This window comes from Phyllopteryx taeniolatus, chromosome 18 (genome assembly GCF_024500385.1).
Source record: "Phyllopteryx taeniolatus isolate TA_2022b chromosome 18, UOR_Ptae_1.2, whole genome shotgun sequence".
NCBI classification, from domain to species: domain Eukaryota; kingdom Metazoa; phylum Chordata; class Actinopteri; order Syngnathiformes; family Syngnathidae; genus Phyllopteryx; species Phyllopteryx taeniolatus.
Window position 1 is genome coordinate 8,659,465 of NC_084519.1, and position 24,511 is coordinate 8,683,975.

Here is a 24,511-nt window from a genome sequence, read left to right on the forward strand (position 1 = left end):
CCTCACTTCCTGTTTCCTGCCCGGGGGCAGGCGCCCACCTGCCCCATGTTCGCCACCAACCCACCCATTGGGACAGCAGTGCATCATTGTGGTTGCAGTTGCAGGGGGTGGTTGCTTGTTGTTGTCGTCGTTTTCGTTTTTGTCTCTTTGTCCACTCAAAATGTATTTGGCGGGTTGCCGTGATGACGCTTTTGAGTGCATAGGGAGGCAGCACACTGCATGGCTGCGTCACGGGGTGTGTTCCATGCATGACGGGATGGGGAGGCGGACATCCTCATGATGGTGTATCCATTCATTCATACATACATACATACATACATACGTGTGTGTGCGCGTTTGTGGGTGGGGCGGGGTGGATTTGGGTGTTCCCGGTGTGGTCTGATCTGCATGCGCACGCAGCTGCCCCCCTCAGGAGTCATATCACGCACAACAAGTGCGTCTTTATGCCATAGACACGTGAGCGAGCGACACTGACGTCCCTTCTCTCTTTTTGTGGTTTGGCCATCCTGACGCCCAGTTGCAGGACGAAGAGCGGCGGCGCAAACAGCAGCTGGAGGAGATACGCAAGCGTGAGACGGACGAACGGACCAAACAGGAGGAGGAACGGCGGTGGCGGGAGGAGGAGAGAGCCAAGCGGGAGGCGGCGGAGAAGGTCAAGCTTCACATTTATTTATTTATTTGTTTGTTTAGTCAATGGTGCCCATTTCAAATTTACTACTCTTTGGACACCTGCAAGAATGTACAAAAAGTGCTATAAAATCATCATACATCAATATTTTGTTTTTGTGCTTGAATCCCTTAATCCAAGAAGCCATGACATGAGGGGATTTTTTTATTTATTTTTTCCGAACAGAAAAAATATTGTATGATGATTAAACAGCTGTGTTTTGTGCGTGTAAATTTTTTCCATGAAGGTGTCCAGAGGGTATGGGGAAGAAGGGAGAAAATTATAGTACAAAAATGCCAGAGGAGAGCATTTTGTACATTTTGTAGGAGGGCATGAGGGTTGAATATGTTAATATACTGACATGTCATATTAAGTGTGAGAGGCCACACTTTCCATACAACAACCAACGGTCTGATAAGGTGTTCACCCGCCCTCGTCTTGGTGCCTAAATCAAACACGCCCATTCATCATCATCACCATCAGACCGCTGGTCGTTCAAAGACTCCTCTCAAATGTTTCTTTCAGATGGATGACCGTTACGCTATTTTATTACTCAGGCTATGTCCACACCCATACTAATACTTTTTTTATTTTTTTTAATGTAAAATTGTGCTTTCCTAGACTGTAGATTAACAATACCCACCTTTAAAAGATCCTCAACCCCCTCAAAAGTTCCAAGTTGTTTGAAAAGCACTATTAGAATAAGTCTTCACTTCCATTACCACCCCATGTGTAAATACGGGCTCCCTAATCACATAAACAGAATTTTAGTTCACAAAATATTGTTTTTTTTTTTTTTTTAAACTTTTAAAATTTTATGGCTTTTGTTCAGTCAATCAGACCAAAGAATTGTATGGTCTGAAAAAAGTTTTTGGTGAATTAAAATCCAATTAATGTGATTAGTACAATTCTTTTGTCTGATTGACGAAGAAACAAAATGCCCAAAAGTTTTTGGTCCACTAAAACACAGTTTATGTGATTAGCATCTTCCACAAACAAGAACAATTCCAGTTGACTTGATTAAACATTTGCGGGAAATTGAGAAAAGGAATAATCGTACGGTCTGATTCCCCCCTCCCCCCCAAAAAAATAAAAAATGTTTCCAACAAGTCAATATTTTCAAAAATTTTGTTTTTGGGTGAACTAAAATAGTTTGTGATTAGGAAAGATGTTTCACCTTTAATCTAAAAGGGTTCTTCAGAAGACCTTCTAAAGGGCTTCTTTATTTTGAATTAAAAATTAAACTTCTTCCACAACCAAGAACAAGTTTAGTTGACTCTATTAAACCTTTGCAGGAAATCTAGAAAAAGAAAAATTGTACGGTCTGATTGACTGAAAACAAAATGCAATAGAAAAACAAAAGCTTGCAAAAAAGTCTTTTTTGGTGTGCTAAAATGCAGTTTATGTGATTAAGGAAGCCCACATTTAAAATGGGGGTGCCACTGGAACTGAAGATTTTTTTATTCTAATGACGCTTTTTGACAACAGGAACTTCACCTCAGAACAATTTTGGAAGATTGGTCTGCCAGAATAATTGACTAAATTGACTTCTGGGGTAATTTAATAGGACAAAAGAAAACCCTAGGCCAAAAGGCTTATTCAATTTGGATTAAAGGTAAAACTGCTTCCTTAAACATAAACAAGTCCAGTTGCCTCGATTCAACCTTTGATGATTACCATGACCTGAATGAATGTTTGATTTTTCGTTCTGAACATTTTTTCCATTTTTCTACAAAATTACCAGTGTACGTGTGGACATAGCCTGTTGTTGTTGTTTCAGTTGAATTACGAACTGCATGTCGCCAACCCCCGCCCCCATGTCATGGCGCTCACCTCCAGCATGTTGGTCGTCATGTCAGAATACATTCATTTACTTGTTTTGTGGGCTTAAGTTGTTATTATCATTATCATTATCACACCCCGTCTGCCTGCCTGTTCTCCCCGCATAAACACACACACGTCTTCATGCCCACCACCAACCACCCCTCCTTGTCTTCCATGTTCACAAAAATCCTTCTCAGGTTCCTCATCTGCTGATGTTAGCAGTTTAGATATTTTAGCGCCAGCTCGTACAGATTATTTAGCGTGATTGGAACCTGCGAAGATAAACATGAGGTCAGCTGGACACATGCACCACCAGGAGTTAGACTGTCCGCCACCCGAAGGTTCGCCACCCGACGCCAGGAACAGCGTGTGGACTGACATTAAAAAGCTACACACGCACACGCGCACACACACACACACACACAGTGGGGGCAGTAGTGGACGTAGGCAGGTTTGAGGATGCCTTGTTTATGTCAACAGCAGAGAGGGAGCACAAACTGGAGTGCCTCTAGATGTTAGCAATGAGAGTGAGTTGTACTTAGAAGGTGGTGTCCCCAGATAACAAAAGGAGAGTACCCTTATAAAGGGGTGTGCACAGTTGATAGTGATGAGTGAGGGGCACTTAGAAGTGGTGTCCCCAGATGATGAAAGTGAGGTCCTCTTAGAAGGGTGTCCCCAGATGATGAAAGTTAGGCACCCCGAGAAGGGTGTGTACCAAGATAAGAGGTTAGAGTGAGGGGCCCTTAGAAGGGGGCGTCCCCACATGATGGAGATGGAGTGGATGATGAGTGCTAACGAGAATAAAGCAGGTGTCCCCAGATGACAAAAATGAGTTTCCCTTAGTAGAGACCTGCATGTAGATGATGGAGGTGAGGGTAAGGTGCCTTTAGAAGAGGGTTTCACAGATGATAAAGGTTAGAGTGAGGCCCACTTAGAAAGGGGTGTCCTCCAAATAAAGAAAGTGAGCGCTAACGAGAATAAAGATTGTGTTCCCAGATAATAGCAGTAAGACTTAGAAAGGGGTGTCCCCAAATTTGACCAAAGTGAGGTCCCCTTAGAAGCTGGTGTGCCCGTATGATCTGGTGAGATTGAGGAGGGGGTTTCCCCAGATCCAAGAGGTAAATGTTAAGTTTAAAGGGGTGTCCTCAGATGATAGCAGTTAGAGTGAGGCACACGCCCCACATGATGGAGGTGAGTGCTAACGTGAGCAAAAGGGGTGTCCTGACACAAAGGAGGGTGTCTCCAGATGGAGGTGATCATTAACAAGCCGGGGTCACTAATGGCTTGTCGTCCCCCTCAGAGGAGACAGGAGGAGGAGTACTACGCCCGTCTGGAGGCGGAGCGGCGCCGGCAGCACGAGGAAGCTGAGCGCAAGCTGCTGTCGCCGGACGAGCCGGCCGGTCTGTATCGGCCCCCGCTGCCCAGGGACTACCAGCCCCCCTCTGCCCCCCCGCACAACCCTACTAACACCCCCCCGCCACCCCCGCAGAGAAACGCCTCCTACCTCAAAACACAGGTGGCCTCGCCCGACACGCTGTACACCGCCAAGTTTGTCGCCTACGCTGGCGATGAGGACGACGATGAGGAGGGCGGCGGCGGCCAATCAGGTCAGCTCAAGCTGTCGGCCACACGCAAGTCGTACAGCGACCTCCCAGCCCCGGCCCACCGTGGACGGCCCCAGCCGCCGCCCACTGCACGCAAACCCCGGCCGCTCTCGGACGGCTATTTCCTGTCTAGCTCCTTCCAGCCGCCCAGCGCCAACAACTCCAACAGTACAGGGCCGCCCCCTCTCCCCGCCAAGCCCGGCGTGGGCCCCCCAGGAGGTGGGAAAGGTAGAAGCAGAGAAATAGTGAGGGGGGAGGCTCACCACAGCGCCCTCCGCAGGCCCCAGACCTCCCTCTCGATCGCTCGTCCTTCTAGTCGTGTAGAACCTCTTCTTCTAGCTCATCCTGCTCTTTTTGTCCTCTTTGTACATCCTTCATCAAGCCCGATACAGACACAAAACGGTTTTACTGCTTGTCAGTGAACCCTTGCAATTTGCAGGGTTTACGGACCATGAACTAGCGCAAATAGCACAAATTTGCAAATAATGGGCTACCCCTGAAAATCTTTATACTATATCAGTGATTCTTAAAGTGGGATGGGCAATCTTTCGTGTTACGCGGGCTCCCTCTAATGGTACGCAAAAGGATCACTGCCTCAGCACAGTTTGGACTTTTTAATACATTTATTTGGTTTTAATCTTTACAAAATTTTTGTTTTTATATATTTATTTAGGTACCATTTTTTTTATTTAAATTCTATGTACATTTCAATTGAATCTTTTTAATTGCTAGTGTTTTTTTCAGTGGTACTTGATGCAACAACTTTGAGAACCACTGGCCTATATTAATACTTTAAACCCTAAATATATCCCAAACTATGATCCAAAAGCACGCTTGAATGATTTTTGGCTCTGTGATACCTCTCAAAGGTTTCAGGTCACCCAGACAATTTCAACTAATTTTGTCGTCATTGAAGAAAAGAAGAAATAATGATATTTTAAACTATATACTATGTGCGTATGTGCCACTTTTTTTAGAGGAAACATACAGGGGTCCTGTTGATGCATTCATTAAAAATAATTAAAATGTAATCAAATGTAATTATTTATATTACCAATTGAAATAGTTACACTGCTATAACATTTCCAACAGGGTAACATAATTGAAACCAACTACATTTCCAAAGTCATCTTCCCAATACTGACCACCCTGCTGTCTCCGGCGGAGCCTCGGCTTGCTGTCCAACCGTGACCAAAGTCTTCCATCACGCTGTCAATTCAGTGTTACTATACCAAAAGAGCCATGCTATGAATAACGAAAATCCCTGAGTAATTGACACCACCCCGAAAAAGTTTATAATTGCCTATAGATGCCACAGGATGGTGACAAAGCACTACTTTTGTCTAAATTAAGCTCCTCAACTCACTTCAACAGTGGACCTCTGCTATTCGCTGGGGATAGGGACTGACCCTAACTATGAAAATTTGCGAATAATTGCTCTTTATAGAAAAAAGTTAATTTGCACAAAAACACACGGCTATGCAGGGGATCAGGTAAAAAAACAACATGCAAATAAGCAGAGAATCGGGTAAAAAAAAAAAAAGAATTGTGGGGGTTTCTGTGAATGACGGGGGATAGGTTCCCCTCAGAAATCTGGGAAAAGAAATTTGTGAATGCTGACCCATAGTGCCCAGCACGGTTACCATGAGATGGCTTATCGCTTTGACCTGAGCACAAAACGGTGAATAGGGTAATTTTTGGGCAAATAATTGTGAATAGGTTCCACCAAAATTAATCTGCAAATATGCAGGGACACTGTTTATATAGAAGACGTTTAGTGACAAAGTCCAGATGAGCTTTTTGTGTGTACCGGGCTTCTGCTGAAATGTCCCTCCCTCTACAGCAGCCAATCAGATGGTTTCTTTTAGTGTGGGTTGTTTTCCCTTCTTCATCTTTTTGGGGTTTTTCTTCGTCATCTTCCTGAGACCCCTCAACCCCCCGCCACGATCAGCCAACAGAAAGAAAAAGCAATCGATAATCATGCCACCACTTTTCACTGTAGCTTGACATCCATTGGAACCAATCAATCAATCAATCAATCAAGTGACCAATCATAGTACTGTTGGTGTTGTCTCTCCGCCGCCTGCCGCTTTGGGGCACGCCCTTTCCTGCCCAGTGTCTGTCGCAAATTGAACAAGACGCACCGTTCGCTCATTGGCAGCCGTGAGGCTTCTCTTTGTCTGGTTTGCTGCCACCCGCTGGTTATTAGTTGCTATAGCAGGAAGAATTCAGGGCTGCCGTTCAGATGCCAGCCACACCCTGATGGCCATTAGAGGTCACCTCAGCAAGATTTGAGATACTTGTCCAAACATATTTACTTACTCAGATTTAATGTTTAGCTCCTTCCAGTGACTCTCCTGTTTAATCGAAACCTTAAAAACAACAACAAAAACATTAGAGAAATGGACGCAAAGCAATGCAATAACAAAGTGGGAAAGTCTAACTATTGTGATTAAAAAGTCTAAATATTGTGAAGAAATAAATGGTTATTAGTTGAGACAGAATTCCCCCCCAGAAAATACTTGTAATTTAATGAGGATAAATGTTATGGTGAAGGCGGAAATCTCGTTTTACGACTTTCTCATAATATAACAAAAACGTTTTTCCCGAACCTTAGTGTGCCTTTCGTCACAATGTTCCAGTTTTAGACTGTTTTTCTAGAAAATAAAATATGGTTTTTCCATTATAATTTCTTTCCTCTAAAATTACTACAGTGGTGCCTTGAGATACGAGTGACCGTTTTTTAAGATGAGTCTTTGTCAATTTTGTGCTTTGATTGTGAGCAACAATTTGAGATACGAGTGCTGTATGGTGGCAGTGAACTCAACTCGACTCATAAGCAGCAGTTTGGCAGATGATGAGCAGTTCTTTATTGCCACCCCCAGTTTAAGTTAACATAAAACAAAATTAATGACACCTGTATTTAAAACCACCACATAACTTTTAGTCCGCTAACTTTATGGTAACACTTAATGGGAAACACCATAGACAGGCCAGCTAATAGCATCTATGTATGTGGCAGTGTTAGAATGAGTTAAGCAACGGATGTTTGAACACAAATGGCGCAACACATTAGACAGATAATATAAAACTACTCACAGAGATATTCTTCATCCTCTGCAAAGAACTACTAATATTAGATCTCTAGCGTTCGTTTCTAATGAAATCTAAAACCTAATGACTATTACTGCAGCCTACTGAGTCACTTAACAGTAGTGGTGAAACTCTTCTTCATTTGTCTTCATGACTTCACGGACGCCAGAAGGAGCCACAAAAAAATTATTATGATGCGCATTTATTTCTTTACATTCTATTTAATTGTTATTACAGTTTTTATTAGGAGTGCTATTTTCCTAATTGAAAAACACATCATCAAACACACAAAAACATTGTTTTTTTGGGAAGGCTGGATGGATTAAAGGTGTTTCCATTTATTGCAATGGGAAAAGATGATTTGGGACCACTGTTGGCAGTTTTCACGCTTTGTTTGGTTCAAATGAACCAAAAATAAGAGGTTTTTGTGACATCTCGGGTAGTTAAAAACAACCAAATATTTTCAAATAAATAAACATCCCACCCATCGGACAGTAATGGGTGTAAAGTTTGGATATTTGGTCGGTAGGATTTTCTGTTTGCGTTCTCGTTGCAGACAAAGCGAAGCCTCGCTGCATCCGAGCTGCTTTTTAAAAGCAGAAAAGGACAACTTTGCTTGTAGTTGCACACAAGGTGCTCCTTTCCCCACTAACTCCACCACCTGCCCGCCCGCATGTTGGCATCACGCTGGCAACCGGTCCGCTTACTGCGTGCTCGGCAGGCTTGACATCTTTTGCTTTTTTGCACCATGTGCACGTGGCTTCTTGTGGGCTGCTGCTAGTTGCTTTCTTTTTTCTTATTTCTTACTTCCTCCTCCTTACTCGATCTTGTGTGTATGTGTATTTAAAAATCACAATAATAGTTAAGAGTGTAAAAGTTTCTTTTATGGAAACCTCGGAGCTGTGACATGATGAGCGTCGTCTCATTGGTGAAGTTTGAGGTCGCCTCAACTTAGTTTGATGCTCATCACATAATCATTACCAGTAAAGCAACATGTGGCTCCAAGTCCAAGGTATTTCTCTTCCATGTCAGTGTAAATGACTGTTATGGTTGTCATCGCCTGCTTTGTTTTTTATAATTCAAATGCTTGGTGGACCGGCTTAAAACTCGGACTGTAAAAAGAAAAAAAATCCCCTTAAAATTGGTTAAATTAAAAGTATTTATTCATTTTATTTATTTTTTATGTTATTTAAATAATTTATTCTAAATACAATGAGATTTGAGTAAATACGCAGTTACTTTATTAAATAATCTAATTTAAATAAAATAATTCACAAGTTTTACCTGGACTTTTAATGCGTTTTATTAAATGTTATTGACTTATTGTAAATAATAAAGATAGTACTATTTCTTTTTTTATATTTGACTAAATGGTTAATGTAAATAGTAAAATAAATTAATAGTACTTTATAAAGCTTGAACATTTATATTTTATTAAATTAATGTTAATTGATTTATTGTAATCTTTAAATAATATATATATATATATATTCATTGTTTTCATTTCACTAAATAATTACTTAATGTAGTTATTGAAAATGAAAAACATTTAATATTCGTAAAATCAACAATTTTGCATAACAATCCTGAGGAAAAAATATTTTGGAATAAATTTAAAAAATGAAAATTTATTAAAATATTGAATACATAAAGTACTATTTTATTTATTGAATGGTTGATGATTATACATTACAAAATGAGAATTAAACTATACATATTCACATATTTTAACTAATGAATGATTTGGGTAATTTGTTCCTTAAAATAAATAAATAGTTTTCCATGCACCCCAGTTTATTGTGACCGCAGTTGTCTACTGCATCACGTGCATCTGCGATGCAATTTTTCCTTTTTCGCAGAAGAAATAATTTTGCTCTGTCTTCGAATAATTTAAATGATAATGTGTTTCTGAAGGTGACCTGGATGTTGGTTCTTTACTCTTTAAGCCTTCCTGGATGTTTGCTGCTCTCAAACTTTGTTTCCCTTCTCTAGAACTTTGTTGAGTTCCTTCCTTTGTGCTCGGGCTGCTCTGTCTTCTCAATAATACAAAACGTTTGACGCTAGAGAGAAGCTGCCGGCTCTTCTAAAACCCCTGACAAGAAGAAGAAACTGAAAGCCACATTCCGGCAGCTTCTGTCTGGGCCGGCGTGACGTCTCGCTCACGCGTGGGAAACAGTTCTGACCTGGGTGTGTCGCCAACAGGATTTAACTCGTACACTGGAAACTCGGCAGGAGTTGTAGGATCCGGAGAGTTCTACAAGGAACCGAGGGACAAATGGACCAAGAGGTGAGTTTCTTCCTCCGCCGCTGTCATTCAAACACTCAATTAAATTCTTGCTGCCTAAATCAATCAAGAGTTATTGAAGGCAAGATTGGATTGTTAGTGCCGAAGCAACTTTTCGAAGGCAAAGAAACGAAATATTCTTACTCTCATTCCTGTTAACATGTTGAATCAAGATGTTTTGAAGGTAGAGGCATATAAAACTGATTCTTGATGCAACCAAAACAAGACATTCTAAAGGCAACATTTTGGAGTACTGTACTTTGTTTTTGAAGGCAGATTAACTGATTGACTGGCAGCCGTTTTCAAAGCATCGTTACCCATATTGTCAGCCATTTTAGAGCAGTTTGACTGACCTCCCAAGGCCCACAAAATAGTGTTCTGGGACAAGATAAGCACCGAACCTACCAAAAGAACGAGTCGACGCTGTTCTTTCATCAGAAAAAAAGTTTGTTTCTAACTTTCTGTTCTATAATAATACTGGGGAACAATTTGAAACAAACATTCTGTTGAGTTGGATTTTTTTATGCAGATTAAAACAAAAATTGGCATGCTGATTCCAAAATTGCAGTCAGTTTTTTTCTAGCACGTCAAGTCTTTTCTCCGCATTTTAACCCGCCAGATAAGCAAAATTCCACTGATTAGCTGTAGTAAGATTTGCCAGCTGATTACGATTGGACTCATCTACAGCTACGTGGCAACTTGCTTGTGCAGTCACAATTGAGACAGTATGGTGAGGTGTGTGCAGCTCCCAATAGGTCTGCACTATCAATATCTGCAAACAGAAAACTAGCATAGTAGGAATTAAGAGGAAGGGTAAAACATAATAGTGTTCAATAAACATTGCAGTCATGCCTGTTTTTCATATTTCATTGTATGTCAATGTTAAGTAAGGTATTTTTCACATTTAAGAAAACAGAGATCTATAGTTATAGAGAAAAAATGAGATCAGTTTTGGATTCCGCACCCAAAAATGATTTAAAAACAGCTGTCAGACCTAACTCAACAAAAATTGTGTTCCCCAGTGTAATCAGCAGCAGAAGATGGGTTTGTTGTCTCCAAAACACTAGTGGAAAAAGGGTGATTTTTTATTCCCCCCCCCCTTTCTTCTTTAACGCTAATATAGTTTTCTCAAACTATAAAACAACAAAACAAGAGTGAGAGAGGGATTCCAATGGCAAAATAATAATTTATTTAAATATACAGTTAAGGATTGACGCCGACTCACCACATGGCTTCAGTTGAACGTCAGCGGCTTTTTCACATTGCGGTTGCCATTCACTCCATGAACTGCGTCATCTTTTCTCATGATCGCAACACACTTTTTACTACCTAGTGCGACATACTCTGTTTATACCATACAGTACATGTACATACTATGTTGGTGTGTGAGGTGCCTAATTTTGTCCAACTTCCACTGCATTGGCATCGCTCCCTCTTAATCGACACAAGTCTAGAGTCACTACCTAATCTTCATCTACTCAAAAACGGTGCTAATCTCAAATGCAAAGCAATGCAATGCCGCCATCTACAGGGATCTATGAGTCGCTACAGTCGTTTACAAACCTGAATTTCAGAAGGGCTGGGCGAGACCCTCTTCAACGCATATGTTTCTCAAAACGCACTTGACGAATATGTTAATCGGTTGCAGTAAACGGTTTGAATCCACTTGAACACAAATGTCTTCTACTGTGAATGAGTTAATGGAATGAATTGTGATTCCTGTTCTCTGGTTGACTTGAGACGTTTTGAAGGCCGTTAATATTGTTGTGGTGTCATTGTGATGGGCAGTCAGGAGCAGGAGAACATCCCAAGTGGCGGCGGCGTGGGTGGCGCTCCCCCTGAAAGTTTGACGTTCAAGGAGCGCCAGCGTCTTTTCTCTCAGGGCAAGGAGGTGTCCAACAAGGTGAAGGCGTCACGCAAACTCATGGAGCTGGAAAACGAGCTCAACACCAAACAGTGAAACAACACGTCACCTTGCACCTTTGCTCTTCTTCATTTTTAAATATTTTTTTTTTTATTTGAGTCATTGGAGCTGTGGACGCTTGCAGTGATTTTTTACCACTTGCCTCCCCACCACCACACTTGTAAGAAGCACTGTACAAACGTAATTCTATCAGCATATTCTATTTTTTTTGGTTGTAAAATGGTGCTGGAGGGAGGGGCCAGATGGATTATAGAGGTTTATGCTCATTTAAATTTTTTGTTGTTTTTTTTTTAAATAGCTTACAGAGATTTTAAGTGGTTAGCTTTTACGCTGTTCAGACAACAGATGTTTTATTTGACTCATTGCTTTTTTTTTTAAAATAAACCTGACACTGTTACGTCATTCCGTATCGCAGGCACAGACAGCACAATTTTTGTTTTGTTGTCCTATGTCCAATTTTTTGGGGGGAGGGAGGGGGGGATATTTTAGGAAAAGCGTTGATTTCCAAGTGCACAACTTTACTGTAAATAATTGTCACTCGGACTACTGTACAAGCCCAAAAACGTCAGTCACTAATATGACAAACAGTCTTGAGATTTTTCCGACCTGAGCTAACTTTTTTTTTTTTTTTTTTTTGCTGTTGTGAGACATTAATGGACAAATGAGACATTCATTTAAAAAAAAAAATGGTTTGCTCTTCTGCACAACATGTGCGCGCACACGGACAAAGGAAAATCATTTTCAGTGGTTTCACAGCCGATGTTCACACTACACTTGCTCCTCCTGGTTTGGATTTACAGATGAACAGAATCACTAAAAGGTTTTCATGTTTAGCTTTTTTTTGTAAATCATTATTAATAAATAAACATTTTCCAATAAGCCCAGCCTGCCAAGTGTTGTCCTTTATTAAGCCAGGCTGACAGGACCAGACAGTCAACTTTTTGTCTACAAATTTTGCTTTGAGAATGATAATTGCTCACTTTTTATATATTTGTAAAGGCACAATTATATTGCATCTCATTAGATAGTGGAACTAAGCTTACCCATGTGTCATCCTTTTGTTAACATGTTCTTTCCTAAGGAAGCACACAAAGAGGAAGACCAATTTCTAAACTCGAAGTGGCGCTCCATGCTTGAAAGAGGAAAACTCCCTGCTGGCCAAAGCACTATCAGAAGCACTGACCTAAACTCCAATATTTGTACCATTTAATTATTCCCAACAAACACATTAATACAGTACATTTAACAACCAACATCTCTGGTAAGTATGATGTATATTATTTAAATGTTTTATGTTATTAGATTTTAGTCATGTCTCTGATGGGGGTCTGTGTGTGTGTTTTCTTGTTTTTTTTCATAATTACCAGTTTGGTGACACAAGTGTCCACTTTTCCCATGGTGTTAATCTCGGGGTGAGATGTCTGAAGTGAGGATTTAATGGGACGTTTTCTTCTTGATAATTATGGTGAGTGTGAGGTTACTAGTAGGGTTGTGAACGATACACCAAGGTCACAATGGTTCGTGTTAAAAACAACAACAAAAAATTCTTACTGTCTCAAAGGAGTTACAAAAGCCCAGCACTCACTGTGCAGCCAGGTTAACAATAGTGTGCACAAAGTACACACTACACCATAGGTATTACGGTAGTGTTGGCAAAAGACACATTATGTGATGTGCACAATAGTGGCGAGTGTGAATAAAGTACCATTGGCACACAGTCGTCGTACTCACGGTATTTGATACAACATTGGTGACTAAGATGTACTTTCACTTTCCTGCCAACATAAGAACTTGACTGTTTGGTCTAAAGATGCAGAGGAGGCGCTGCAGGATTGTTGATGCCACCTAGTGGTTTAATGTTTTGAAGGAGTATATTTATAAAAGAAATGTAAATTTTTTTTTTTTTTTTTTACTGCTGTAATACCTAAATTTGCACTGTGGGGATCAATAAAGGATGTCTTGTGTTTTCAGTGCAATCGCTTACAATGAATCAATACAGGTGGTGATTTTATGTGTTTACTTCACACGCTTGAGCACACCACATGAATGCCAAACAAAATACAACTTTTGACATTTTAAATGAAATGGAAACATCACTGAACTTTTAAATTGAAATAAAACTGGTACCTTCACTAAATGAATCCAATGAAGATTTTACAAGAATGAGTGAAAGCTTACTTATGAAAGATTTGTATAGATTAAGCTTTCCTATACAACCCAACGTTAACCCTGCACTCCAACTCCTGGTGTTGTCAAATCAGAACACCTGACCCAGAAGAGAAAATGAAATTGTCAGTCAAAAAATGTTCACATTTAGTTGATTAGTTTAGTAGTTACTTTTTGACATTAGGTTTTGGAGTGTAACGATGACAAAGAAAACAACTCTATAAATACTTTTGTGCACTGAAAACCATTGGTAGGTGCTGATTAAAAAAATTGAAAAACTACAAACAGGTCATAACATTTAAAATTTTTTAAGTATTTTCTTACATTGTTTTGTTCCCAGCTTCGCGGCTTTGTCAGAACTTTCTGTTGAGTCCTCATTGGCCACTTTAGGTTCTAGGCGGGGTTCTACCTCCATGTCGGCAATAAGTCGTCGCAGACTCTGCTCCTGAAACCTGAACATGTCCCACAAAGTCAGCCTTTCTTATCTGGAGAGGGAAGAGCTTGAGAAGGTGGCGGTTTACCTGAGTCCAAGTATGGCGTCCGTATACCTGGCGTGTCCAGCGTCCACCAGCTTGTTGGCAACATGAACGCCGTCCACCAGAACGTCCGCAGTCCAGCGTGTGTTGGACAGAACTTCTCGAAAGACCACTTTAAGGTTGCAGTTCAAAAGCTCCTGCACGTAGATGGTGGCCTCTTCGCTCCAGTTACCGTCCTCTCCGGCAGGCCTAACCCCCCTCAGGACACAGGGGTATGCTGTTTTGGGAAGTTTGAGCAAATCTTCAGGAATTTTCCCCAAGTCAATGCGGTCTTGACTGGAAAAATGTTGACAGAGGCCATAGTCCACAAGGTTCAGGACCACGGTGGATGAGTCCACATGTAGGATTTCAGCACGGCACCACTTGTTGAGGTCTGATCTCAACAAGCAGCTGGCACCGGGCATGAGGGAATATTTGGGAAGAAGTGCTAACTTGTACCCAGAGAGGTCCTCCAACAGGATAGCCACTTGGTTCACGACGGGCAGAGAGTCCTTCAGAACCACGCAGAACTCGGACGGAGTCTTCACTGATGCAGCAACACCAAAGTACTCTTTGTCAAGAGAGATGGGAGCAAAGGCAAGATGCTGATGGGGACTTGTGTCTGGGAGAGGTTCCTGATTTTGGGTTTCATAAGGCAGTTGTTGGTTTTGCTGCAGTAACTGAGTGAGGAAAGCAAATGGTGCATTTGCACAGTCCCTCTTTTTGATGACAGATTGTGATGTTTTCTTTAAAATCCCCTTCCATTTTGGCCTGATTTTGACAGGTCTCTTACTTTTGTTTCTGAAGGTTTCAAACGACGCCTTGGTAAGTTTTGTGTCCTTAACATTGGTGTCAGTTGTTCCTTGTTCATTCTCTGTGACATTTAGGGCAGTCTGATCGCAAATCTTCGCTTTTTCAGCCGTTTCCGAAGAACATGCAGGACCCTCCATTCCCTCCTGGGGTTTCAACATTTGTTCACCAAGCGTTTCTTCGGAGTCAAGTATCTCAATTTCTACTTCCCAGATGGTTTCATGTTTACGGACAAAGTGAACTGTGAGCGATTTCCCCATCACAGCGTTGGTGAAAGCAGAGTCATCGTCATAAAGGCTCGAGTCCACCAGGCAACAATGGATGCTGAATGCTGGCTGAGAAAGAAACTCTTGGGACAACATGTAGAGCTTCTCCTTCTCAACGACTGCAGAGTTGCCATAGTCCAGGAAGTTCACCTTATAACGGGACCCGTCCTCGTAGGCCCTGATGACCGCGCGATAGAGAGTGGCGTTCTCATCGTACCGTACCAGGACGAGGTCATTGAATCGCACGTAGAAGGCGGACCTCAAGGAATGCTCGGCTGTCGAGTTGATTTCTTCAACCATTTTCAAGATGGCAACTTCATCATCCAAGAGCTGCAGGAAAAAGCTCCCAACTGAGTCGATGTGGGAAGCAAAACACATCAAACTGCAACCTTCTTTTTCCTTCCTGGCTGGCAAACATGAGAGTGGAGGGTTCTCACAAGCTTGAGGCCCTTTCTTCTTTTCAATCTGTAGGTTTACTCTGGAGACATGCGGTTCTTCAAAATGTTTCAAAGGATGCGTTTTAGAATTAGTTGTTCTCGCATTTTTGGGGAGTCTGGGTTGCCTGAACTGGTTCATAGCCGTCACATCAACAAAGTACTTCACATGTTCCTTCTTTGAGTGTGGTCTCGCCCTGACATGACTGCATCTGTGTTCATTGGCTTTGGAAGAGTAAGACTTCCCCTTGGCTAAATTCTTACTCCTGGAAGAAGTTGATCTTTTGTCGTTTTTAGTCACGTAGGTAAACTTCACAGTGGACTTTGGTTTCGGCATAACTCTCCCAATGAGCTCCTTGGCCTTCTCGTTGAGGTTTAGATCGCCATCAAAGAGCTGTACGTCAAAGGAACCATCTTGACGCGTGCCAAGGATGATTGCTTTCATCTGCTTGTTGAGGACGGCTTTATCCAGCCATTCCTTCACTTCGATGTAGAGATCCTTCCTTGACACAGAAGCCAGGTTGAACTTTAAAGCTTGTATGGGTGTTGATAACAAATGATAAGAGTCTCTCGGGATGGACACAACATGTGTTTTCTCAGAAATACCAGTGTTTCCGTAATCCACAAAGAACACACTGAAATGCATCAGGGACGGAGTGGTCTGAACCAGGGCTCTGTACCAATTTCCATCCAAGTATTTTGCCAGGCACGGTTTCACTGGAGCATCTTCCGCATTGGCTCTCTTAATTTTCTTCATTTCCTCTGAAATCTTCACTTCAAGGTTTTGGATGGCTTCAGTGTTGCGACAGAGTTGACAGTATATGTCCCACTCACCGCTGACATGGGTAATGTAGACTTCTTCTTCGTGGTTAGGCATTAAGTCAAAGGATGAGTAGACAAACTCCTTGGGAAAGTCCAGTTTCACCAGACTTTGCTCCATGAGCTGGTTCGTGAAGCTCTGCTGCGTTTGGGTGTTGTACAGCTCCACGATGTTCAACAGCTCGTTTTTGTCATTCAACTGTGAAACAACTTTACACCTCAGGTAGCCGCAGCTGTCTGCGATAAACTTTCTCAGGTGGTTACACATCTCTTGAGAGTTTCCAACCAGTTCAATCTGGTTAAGAAGGCAGCATTGGAAAGCTTGGCCTTCTAGTTTGAAGTATTCCGGCATTATTCTCTGCAATTGCTTGTCCTTAACTTGGACACTAACACCATAGTCCACCAACAGCACCTTGATGTGTTTTTTTTCTCTCTCTTGGATCGAGGCCCTATACCATTTCCCATCCTGAGGTGACCTTGCAACACAACACAACTCTTCATGTTTGAGGGTGACTGTATGCAGGGTATAATACTGCTGAATTTTACACATCATATCCTCTAAATCCGGAACTTTATCCTGCAGCTGGCACCAAAAATCTGACAGGGAGTAGATGCAAGAGCACTGGACTGTGAACTCACAATTGGGTTGGATATCCAAGGTTTTGAAGCTCGTAGGAACAGACGACTGTTTTTCAGATTTGTCCCAGGCTTCATTTCCATTGATATGTGATTCCTGGATTCCTGTATCCGTCCTTTTATCTTTCTGATTTAGCTCCACAGGCTTCACTGGAATGTTGTTCCAGTAGTCGGCTTGTTTGGCAGAAACCATGAGCTCGCTGATGCTCCAACCGTGGTCACATCCCACCTCGTAGAGATCAATGATGCACTTATGTTGCGTGATCTGGACGATGTGGACAAGCAGCTCCTTGTTGGACAGCATTGCTCTGAAGAAGTCAGAGTTCGAGCAGGTCCACACGTCGTCCAGAGGCATCACATTAACCAGAGTACAACAGAGGCCAAATGCGGAAATGCTGGCAAATGTCTCAGGAATCTTCTTGATCAAAGCACAAGGAACTTTCTGGATATTGCCAAAGTCAATGAACAGAACTTCAGAGCCATGCTCGAGTTTCTTTGTGACCACTCCCCTGTAAAAGTGCATGTCTTCCTCATACATCGCGCAGCACAACGCTCCAGGCTCGGGGTTCAACAAAATATCATCTTCAAGCTTCACGTTAGCGAAGTGATCTGACATTTTGTTCATCATCTCCTGGAACTCATAGTTTCGTTTTTGGGTTCGGATCCAAAAGTTGTTTGGGTTGCGAGCATGTTCAAGGTAGCCCTCAAACACAGAGTTCGACTGCAGCTCCTCCTCTTTCAGTGTTTTAACCAGTTCTCGGCCTATGATGGTCTCGAAGCACAGGGGGCCACCCTGGGGGGCCACGTCTTCTGCAGTAGAACATAACTCATCTTTTATTTGAGGAGGCGGCTGTCTTGAAACTTCTTCTGTTGTATATTTATCCAGAGCAGCGACTACCGTGATCAAGTAGAGGTGGTGCTCTTCATCAAAACTATCGATCTGCACATCTAAGACCCCCCCGAGCAAGCCTGCCTTGAGGAAACTCAACTGCTGACTCATGAGCTGCTCATCCTGAGCCTTCAGAGAAGAGAGCGAGCATGGGAATGCCATGATGGGTGTCGAGTACAAATCGGGCGGCAAACTGTGGACGTCTTCGAGTTTGACCGATTCAGGGAATCCAAAATCCACAAACAAGACTCGGACTTGTGAATTAACCGGGATGAACTGCACAAAGCCTCTGTACCATTTCCCGCTTTTGCCTTTGACCGAGCAGAGAAGACCCACGTTATCTTGAGTGTTGTGTTGGTGAGATTTCCTTCTGCATTCACCGGCACCCAACTTCTTGGACATGACCAAAAGATCAGACTCCTTACTCGCCATTTGACAGTAAAAGAGGCCCGAGTGGACAGCGGCTGTCACCCGGACTTTAGCACGGGTGCCACAGCTCATTCTGGGCCCGCAAAAAGGCAAGATTTGCTCATAGACCTTCAGTCCACTCGACTTGTATCGATACTCACGTCCGCTCTGCTTGTCGACAAGCAAGTCAGGAACGGGATCAATGTTTTGTTTGAGAGGTGCCTCTGTGAGCAACTCCACCAACAGGAGAAAAGTGTCCTTGTCCATATGGTTTGCAAATCCGTGCCTGACCAGCTCGTTGTTGATGTCAGGAGCATCCAGCAGGAGGACTCTGTGAGGCAGAAGGGCCTGGATGTAGCCCTTGATGTTCTTTCCGATCAGGCTCGAGAGGAAGTCTACTACGCTGGAGGAATTACAAGAGCCGCCAAGCACTAGCACGTTAGCGAGGAAGCCACAAACAATCTTTGGAGGCAGGATGAACAAATCATTGGAGCACAAAGATATATGAGCCACATCCACACTCAAGACGCTGCCATGGTCGATGAGAAACACATCCGACACGCCATCTTTGTGCCTCTGGACCCTTCCTCTGTACCAGTAAGCTGCACTTGCGTCTTCGACAAGGCAAAATTCACCGATGTCCACCTCAGCTTTGGTCTTTGGTGTGTTCTGGATTTCCTGCTGCAAGATTATGTAGTCCAGCTCGTATATGGTCAGGTATTGTCCCTGGAAGTGGATCAGGGTTGCTTCGGGGTTCCAGTCTAAGTGGGATAGCTTAAGGTCCACTGTCCAGAGGGCACACGGCCCAGATGGACCTGAATCCTCCGACCTGGACATAAACAATATATATATATTTTTTTTCACGTTTACCCTTTCATAGAGTCCTGCTCACCATTATTGGCACCCCTTAATTTTTTTACATCTGTATAATATCTAATAATAAGTAATAAATGGGCGGTACATTGGAAGACTGGTTATCACATCTGCCTCACAGTTCTGAGGACCTGGGTTCAAATCCCAGCCCCGCCTGTGTGGAGTTTGCTTGTTCTCCCCGTGCCTGCGTGGGTTTTCCCCGGGCACTCCGGTTTCCTCACACATCCCAATTAACATAGGTTAATTGAAGAATCTAAATTGCCCTTAGGTATGAATGTGTGCGCGAATGGTTGTTTGTTTATATGTGCCTTGCGATTGGTTGGCAACCAGTTTGGGGTGTACCCCGCCTCTCGCCTGAAGATAACTGGGATAGTCTCCAGCACGTCCGCGACCCTTGTGAGGATAAAGCGGTACAGAAAAATGGATGGATGTAATAAATGGAAATGTACCAAACATATTGTCCGCATTATTTAATTTGAAGTCCAAAGTAATTTCCATCCATCCATTTTCCATACCACATTATCCTCATTAGGGTGGCGGGGGTGCTGGAGCGAGCCGACTGGGCGAGATGCGGGGTACACCCTGAACTGTTCGCCAGCCAATCGGAGGGCACATACAAACAAACAACCATTCGCACTCACATTCACACCTACAGGAATTTAGAGTTTTCAATTAACCTACCATGCATGTTTTTGGGATGTGGGAGGAAACCAGTGTACCCGGGGAAAACCCAGGCAGGCACGGGGAGAACATGCAAACTCCGAGGCCAGATTTTAACCCAGGTCCTCAGAACTGTGCCACCTCAAAGTAATTAAAGAAATTTGTTTTTTTTCCCCCAACTTGGATATTGTAACTTCCAAGGAAAAAAAAAAAAAAAGAAAACCGCATGTGCAGCAATATTGGCACCTTTCACAGCGATAATAGCCTCCAAACATTTCTTGTTTCCATCTAAGCTTTTTGCACTTCTCAGGTACCATTTTCTCCCACTCTTCCTTTGCAATTTGTTCAAGCTCGTTTGCATTTGCAGGGTTGCTTTCCCCAATGGCAGATTTCAGCTCCTCCCACAGATTTTCAATTGGATTGAGATCAGGACTCATTGCTGGCCATTTTAAAACAGTCCATTTTTTCTTTTTCAACCATTGCCGTGTGCTTTTGGATGTGTGCTTTGGGTCTTTGTCTTGCTGGAGGAACCCATGATCTTCACCTCAAACGATGTTTTCTTACACGGGGCAAGAAATTTCACTCTAAAATCTCTTGATAGTTTTCTGATTTCATGGTACCTGTGATACTTTCAAGGCCTCCAATAGCAGATGCAGCCTCACAGCATTATGAATCCTCCACCATAGTTGACTGTTGGCAGGGTGTTCTTTTCTTTAAAGGCTTCATTGTGCATTACCAAAAAGCTCTATTTTTGTTTCAACTGTCCATAAAATTTTATCATTTGCTCTTTTGTATCAAACATACGTTCTCTATAGAAAATAGTTGTTTACGTGATTCATTTTCTTCAGGAGATAATCCACATTTAGTACTTAAACTTAATGGGTGCCAGTAATGGTGAGCAGGACTGTATGTACTGGTACATTAAAAGACCTTCCCCAAGACTTCTGTTACTGTCCGTATTATTTTGAAACCATCAATGCATTGGTAAATCTCCTGCCATGGTACGACAGGGGTATCCAAACTTTTTCTACTGAAGGTCACGGACATACGAAAGAAGAAGGGGGCCATTTGTTTACCAATTTAATACGCTGTTTCAGGGGTGTCAAACTCATTTTGGTCACGGGCCACATTGTGTAGTTATGGTTTCCCTCAGAGGGCCGTGTGACTGACTGTGTGGAAACATATAAATGTATCACCGCCTCATCATATCATTACATATACAGTGGAACCTCGTTTTTGTAGGATACGGTTTTCAACATTTTTTGGGGCCGGAATTTTGTCCATCAGCTTAGTTTTCGTATAGTTAAATGGTCCAAACACTAAGGGCATCCGCCTACCCGTGTGACTGATCACTTTATTTTAAAATGCTTTATTTGAAGTGCAGACAATTTTAAATTTTGGTCCAAAAGAACATGAAGTAGACGCACATGATCTGCTTACACGGGCCACATGAAATTATATGGCTGGCCAGATCTGGGCCGGGCGGGCCTTGATTTTGATACCTGGTACATGGTCGTGAGCGTCGAAGTTACAAATTCAAAATGACTGGATGATAGCAATTCCAGCAAGTGCTGGCAATCATATGCTAACTTACAGATGTTGACTTGTTTTTAACACCGCCCCAAAAAATCTGGACAATTGAAATGAGGAAACATTTTCAGCACTTCTCTTCAAACATAGGCGGCACGGTGGCCAACTGCTTAGAGCGTCAGCCTCACAGTTCTGAGGTGCGGGGTTCAATCCCCGGCTTCGCCTGTGTGGAGTTTGCATGTTCTCCCCGTGCCTGCGTGGGTTTTCTCCGGACACTCTGGTTTCCTCTCACATCTCAAAAACATGCATGCATTGGAGACTCTAAATTGCCCGTAGGTGTGAATGTGAGTGCGAATGGTTGTTTGTTTGTATGTGCCCTGCGATTGGCTGGCAACCAGTTCAGGGTGTACCCCGCCTCCTGCCCGATGATAGGTGGGATAGGCTCCAGCGCGCCCGCGACCCTAGTGAGGAGAAGCGGCTCAGAAAATGGATGGATGGCTCTTCAAACATATTTAATATATTTAGAAACAAATCACCAAAATAACATTAAAGGGTCTTTAATCTGCAAGTATTTTTTTTCTTATTAAATCGATAAATCTGATTTGAAAAAATAATTACATTTCCATCCATTTGTTAAAAAACAAGACATTACTTCAAATTGACAGTGCAGAAAGTCTTGCATGCTTTTTCTCCTGTCCTTGTCCTGTTCTATCTTGTCCTGTCCATCCCTCACAGGTTGGAGCACTGCAGCCCCATGCAACACTCCTATCTAATGTTTCATTGTTGTAGATATGTAATGATTTACTTTTCTCATCCTGTTTACAATTAGTGCTTTGTCTCTTGTCTTCGTTTCTCTCTCTCCCCTCTAGAAACTTTCTTCTGTTCAACTGATCGATTCTGATTCTCAATAAACATCAATTATAATACTAAGAAACGACAGCGGAAGCTTAAAAACTCCACTCTAAGACAGTAAAACTGTTCCGGCATAAAAGGGATACAGATCCTCCATTCTGCTTGACCTAACAGCCGAACAGGACAAAAAAGAGAGATGATTTATTTGCGATATTATTTTGTAGGTATGTTACTAAACTTTTCAAAATACCTGTATATCAAAATAGATCATCTCTATCATTGGATAGAATGATAGGATAAATTAGCCCCAGTTTGTTAGAATCAGATAAGGATTTTATGCCACTTTTTATGTTGCAAATTGGCCCAAATTTTCTTGCCCAGAAATTTATAAATCATTAGGAAATTTGTGACCAAAACCTTGACTCTTTGGTAGAAAAATAACCGTAGCTTAGTCTTATTAGTTGAAATGTGATGTTTAAAAAGGATTCCGATTTTTCAATGGCAGCGTCCGCTCGAGCATCTCATGTTCCGGGTTAAACTGAAAGCAAGCACATCAGAATGACTTCAAACTTCACAGAAAACAAGAATAATAATCGTGACGAATATATAGTTTTAGAACTCAAGGAACATTTTCATCTTTGTCAGAACCACAGAAAATCTCATCTGAATAAAAAAAATTCTAAATCGATATGGTAAAGAGATTTCCAAACAATGTAATTTTAAAAAGGAATACCTTACACAAAACAATGAGAAAACACGATTTTGGTGGAGCTCTGCTAAATCCACGTGCCCAAAATCTGGCACAGAAAAATGGAAAGAAAATGGCGTCTGTTTTTTTCTGGATTTAGTAAGATACCTACAAGAGCACCACTGTAATATTATTTTGGTTATATACAATAAAACCAGCGGCCCGGTGGCCGACTGGTTAGAGCGTCAGCCTCACAGTTCTGAGGTGCGGGGTTCAATCCCCGTCCCCGCCTGTGTGGAGTTTGCATGTTCTCCCCGTGCCTGCGTGGGTTTTCTCCGGGCACTCCGGTTTCCTCCCACATCCCAAAAACATGCATTAATTGGAGACTCTAAATTGCCCGTAGGCATGACTGTGAGTGCGAATGGTTGTTTGTTTCAATGTGCCCTGCGATTGGCTGGCAACCAGTTCAGGGTGTACCCCGCCTCCTGCCCGATGACAGCTGGGATAGGCTCCAGCACGCCCGCGACCCTAGTGAGGAGAAGCGGCTCAGATAATGGATGGATGGACAATAAAACCACTTAATTTTTTTCCACCAGGATGACTTACATATTTATCTCTCAATACAAATATGTTTTAGTTAAGACATAAAACATTCTGATCCATTTTCTTACCTGTGATGTTGAGTGTTCAACAATGAAAGCATGGCTGCTTATTCAGAAATGCTCATATGCCAAATACAAACTATAAAAAAAATCATTACAATTATGAGCTTTAAAACCAGCATTAATTTGCTGGCATGCCACTCAGCAGAGCACTGACCTCTGACGAGGCCAAACAGTCAGCACCATATTGTCCACCTTCATTGAGATCTGCTGACTCTGAACTTGATTCACCCACCATTCTTTGAGGGGGGGGAAACGTGTAATAGTGTTACCAAGAGTGAAAAAAAAAATTATATTGTAACTTGAACAAATAAAACTTGAAACTCTGACATAAACGCGTTTTTTATCACTACGGTAAAGATGAATATCAGCCAAACTAGTTAGCCACAAATGCTATCTCGCGTTTAAGCTAACGTATAAAATGATCCCACCTCCACCTGGCGTTCATTTTCCTTAAATTTTATTTTACCGTTTAACGTAACGTGGGCGACAAGATGATTTTTCCTACCTTTTGAGTGGTCGTCGATGTGAGCAACTATCGCTCCCTGAAGCTTTTTTTCTTTTTTCTTTTTTTATTTTTTTCCGGCGATCGGAAGCTAAACAGACACTAGCGCTGCTCACCTCACCGAAGCCGCCACCCGATTGGCCGGCGGAAGTTTTGAGTTGTGATTTCGAACCAATCACATGTCAGCGTGTTGATTGTTACCGGGTTGTTTTGGTTGCCGGGCGCGTTATTATTTATCCCACTGTGTTCCAGGTGAGACACGCTCTACTGTAACGTGATTGGCTCCTGCATGGCGTGAAGGGCATGCCACGCAGATGACCATTCGAAATATGTATCACATTTGTACGAAATAAAAACAAACAGGTTTGTTATGGTTAGGTTTAGGGCTATGGTTGGATTTAT

At 42.3% G+C, this 24,511-nt stretch overlaps 2 protein-coding genes across 3 annotated transcripts in view; one reads left to right on the top strand and one right to left on the bottom strand.

The window, feature by feature from the left end:
- LOC133468590 (afadin-like) overlaps positions 1–12,280 on the top strand; it is a 95,624-nt gene extending 83,344 nt beyond the window's left edge. The window contains 4 exon segments of the mRNA XM_061754669.1: positions 518–652; positions 3,792–4,323; positions 9,391–9,475; positions 11,261–12,280. Coding sequence (XP_061610653.1) covers positions 518–652; positions 3,792–4,323; positions 9,391–9,475; positions 11,261–11,432 — 924 coding nt within the window. The 3' untranslated portion in view covers positions 11,433–12,280.
- A 1,119-nt stretch (positions 12,281–13,399) lies between these two features.
- Positions 13,400–24,287, bottom strand: tdrd15 (tudor domain containing 15). Of its 2 annotated transcripts, XM_061754671.1 has the most exons (6): positions 24,113–24,287; positions 23,762–23,843; positions 23,614–23,683; positions 14,084–19,168; positions 13,887–14,014; positions 13,400–13,662 (listed from the first exon to the last, which is right to left on the bottom strand). In XM_061754671.1, the coding sequence occupies exons 3-6, from the start codon at positions 23,643–23,645 to the stop codon at positions 13,649–13,651; spliced, it is 5,259 nt and encodes a 1,752-aa protein (XP_061610655.1). In that variant the 5' UTR covers positions 23,646–23,683; positions 23,762–23,843; positions 24,113–24,287; the 3' UTR covers positions 13,400–13,648. The 2 variants fall into 2 exon arrangements, with proteins under 2 accessions (XP_061610655.1, XP_061610654.1); XM_061754670.1 differs by lacking the exon at positions 23,614–23,683.
- Between the last annotated feature and the right edge of the window lie 224 nt (positions 24,288–24,511).

Excerpts from the sequence above, each read along its gene's own strand:
- tdrd15 (XM_061754670.1), bottom strand. The coding sequence starts at position 23,805 with ATGAAGGTGGACAATATGGTGCTGACTGTTTGGCCTCGTCAGAG. Across the intron at positions 19,169-23,761 it reads ACTGTTTGGCCTCGTCAGAG|GTCGGAGGATTCAGGTCCAT; the intron begins GTCAGTGCTCTG and ends GTTTATGTCCAG. Across the intron at positions 14,015-14,083 it reads GACGCCATACTTGGACTCAG|GTTTCAGGAGCAGAGTCTGC; the intron begins GTAAACCGCCAC and ends GGACATGTTCAG.